General features: G+C 59.1%; 1 protein-coding gene across 1 annotated transcript; it reads right to left on the bottom strand.

The window, feature by feature from the left end:
- Positions 1 to 378: 378 nt before the first annotated feature.
- LOC127348174 (flavin-containing monooxygenase FMO GS-OX-like 4) lies at positions 379 to 1734 on the bottom strand. The gene is made up of 5 exons (XM_051374261.2): positions 1088 to 1734; positions 936 to 1006; positions 656 to 805; positions 485 to 577; positions 379 to 396 (listed from the first exon to the last, which is right to left on the bottom strand). Exons 1-5 carry the CDS (start codon positions 1638 to 1640, stop codon positions 379 to 381), a joined length of 885 nt encoding a protein of 294 aa, XP_051230221.1. The 5' UTR covers positions 1641 to 1734.
- Positions 1735 to 1996: the final 262 nt, after the last annotated feature.

Raw genomic sequence — 1996 nt, 5'->3', positions numbered from 1 at the left:
CTTTGCCGTGTGCATACACACGGCAAAGGCGCCACGTGGCGCAAGCCTGTTCTCCTGGGAAGCCGATGTGTCCCTGGAGAATCCTTTGCCGTGCGTGCCGGGAGTGGGCGCACGGCAAAGAGGAGAAGCACGGCAACGAGCGGGCGCACGGCAACGTCGGGGCGCACGGCAGCGTCGGGGCGCACGGCAGCGTTTGGTGGCACGGCAGCGTCGGGGCGCACGGCAACGTCTGGGCGCACGGCAGCCTCCAGGACGCACGGCAGAGACGGCGCGCACGGCAAAGGAGTGGGCGCACGGCAACGAGCGCGCGCACGGCAAACGCTCGAGCGCACGGCAACGAGAGCGCGCACGGCAACGAGCCTTTGCCGTGCGGTTTGGTCAGGCGCACGGCAATGTCTTCTTTGCCGTCGAGGGCGTTGCCGTGCAGACGCTGCCGTGCGCCGACGCACGGCAAATCCTTTGCCGTGCAAATAGGCCCCTTTGCCGTGCGATTGGTCGCACGGCAACGTAGTGTTTTCCCGTAGTGCCGGCCGCCGTCTTGGAACACCACACTGCCATCTTCCTCTGCACGCTGGATCTGCAAACATTTCAAACATGAGACGTCGCCACAATTTGAGAAAATGTCCAATGTGTCGTGTCGACTGAGTTGCTTTACCATGGGATGAAGCCACAAGTTGGCATGGGCAGTGCTCTGCGTTTCAGAGGTAGCGGGCGACCGGTGCGCTACATGGACCTCTTTGGCGACACCAACAATGTCCCTGGAAATGTCGAGTCCACTTGGCGCATATCCTACTATCACCACAACCTAGCTACCAATGATGTTGGTACATGCGAGAAGCTGAGAGATGTGAGTTCTTTCTTCCACATGTGTATATGCAGCGGGCTATATAGCCTGCCGGTCTGGGGAGAATTAAGACAATGGATGGATAACGCACTTGGCCGTGGAATGGGTCGGGCACACGGTAGTTGCGGCTGTGCATCTGCTTCCCAGGCCAACCCTCGATACCTGCGGGAAACCATCGGTCAGTTAAGCTCACTTGCTCTCACCTTTGCAAGCTTACTTAGCTGCAAATTGATGCATGTTTACCTGCGATGTCAGCGAGGCGCGGCTCGTCCGAGTGGCCGTTGCAGACAACGACGGCGTCGAACACCTCTTCCTCTACTTCTTCGCCGCCTCCTCCGGGGAGCTTCCTCGACGAGCGGTACGACAACTTCCAGCCCGCGCTCGCGTCGTCCCTGCGGACGCTGACCACCTCGGTCTGGAGCCGGATCAGCCCGAGGAGATCGAACCGCCGCGCGAACTCCTGCAGGTACCGGAGCACCTCCTCGTGCCCCGGGAACCGGCGCGGGTCGTCGGAGTAGGAGCTCATGGCCCCGGCGTCGGCGACGAAGGGGAAGTCGAGGAAGCCCATGCACTCACGGGGAAGGTTGATACGGAGGGACGCGTACAGGCTGGACTGGACGCCGCCGGCGCCGAGCGGGTCCGCCGAGGCGGCCGGATGGTAGAGCCAGTTGCCGCCCACGCCGGTGCCGCGCTCGAAGACGACGGGGTCGTGGCCCTCGCGCCGCAGCTCGCGAGCCGCCACCAGGCCGGCGGCGCCCGCGCCGATGACGGCGACGTGGAGCGAGCGCGATGGCATGGGAGCAGGCTGGGGAGAAAAGTTGGAAAACCTGCTGATGGCCTGCGGTCCTTGGTGCGTTGCGTTCGTCTTCGTGTGGACCAGTCGAACACATCATTTTCTATTCAGACTTTTGTGCAGCAGCCTCTCTTTTTTTTTTATGTTATACATAGTAGCAGCACAAATCAATGGGATATTGGGATTTATATAAAGAAGAAGAAAAAGAAGAAGAAAGAATGTACACTCCCGTGCGGTGTGCCACAATTCTTTTTTTTATAAGAACCAAATATTTCATGAATCGAAAATCAAGTTACATCAAGTGAAAACTAAAAGACAAGCCGGGCTATTGGGATATTGGGATTTATATAAAGAAGAAG

This window comes from Lolium perenne, chromosome 4 (assembly GCF_019359855.2).
Source record: "Lolium perenne isolate Kyuss_39 chromosome 4, Kyuss_2.0, whole genome shotgun sequence".
Lineage (NCBI taxonomy): Eukaryota > Viridiplantae > Streptophyta > Magnoliopsida > Poales > Poaceae > Lolium > Lolium perenne.
The sequence above is the reverse complement of the archived record's forward strand: the minus strand, read 5'-3'. Positions and strand labels throughout refer to the sequence as shown.

Bases quoted from the DNA above. Each gene is read 5' to 3' on its own strand.
- LOC127348174 (XM_051374261.2), bottom strand. From the start codon at position 1,640: ATGCCATCGCGCTCGCTCCACGTCGCCGTCATCGGCGCGGGCGCCGCC. The intron at 1,007-1,087 runs GTAAACATGCAT...GGTTTCCCGCAG, and splicing joins GCGCCTCGCTGACATCGCAG to GTATCGAGGGTTGGCCTGGG. The intron at 578-655 runs GTAAAGCAACTC...AAATGTTTGCAG, and splicing joins ACTTGTGGCTTCATCCCATG to ATCCAGCGTGCAGAGGAAGA.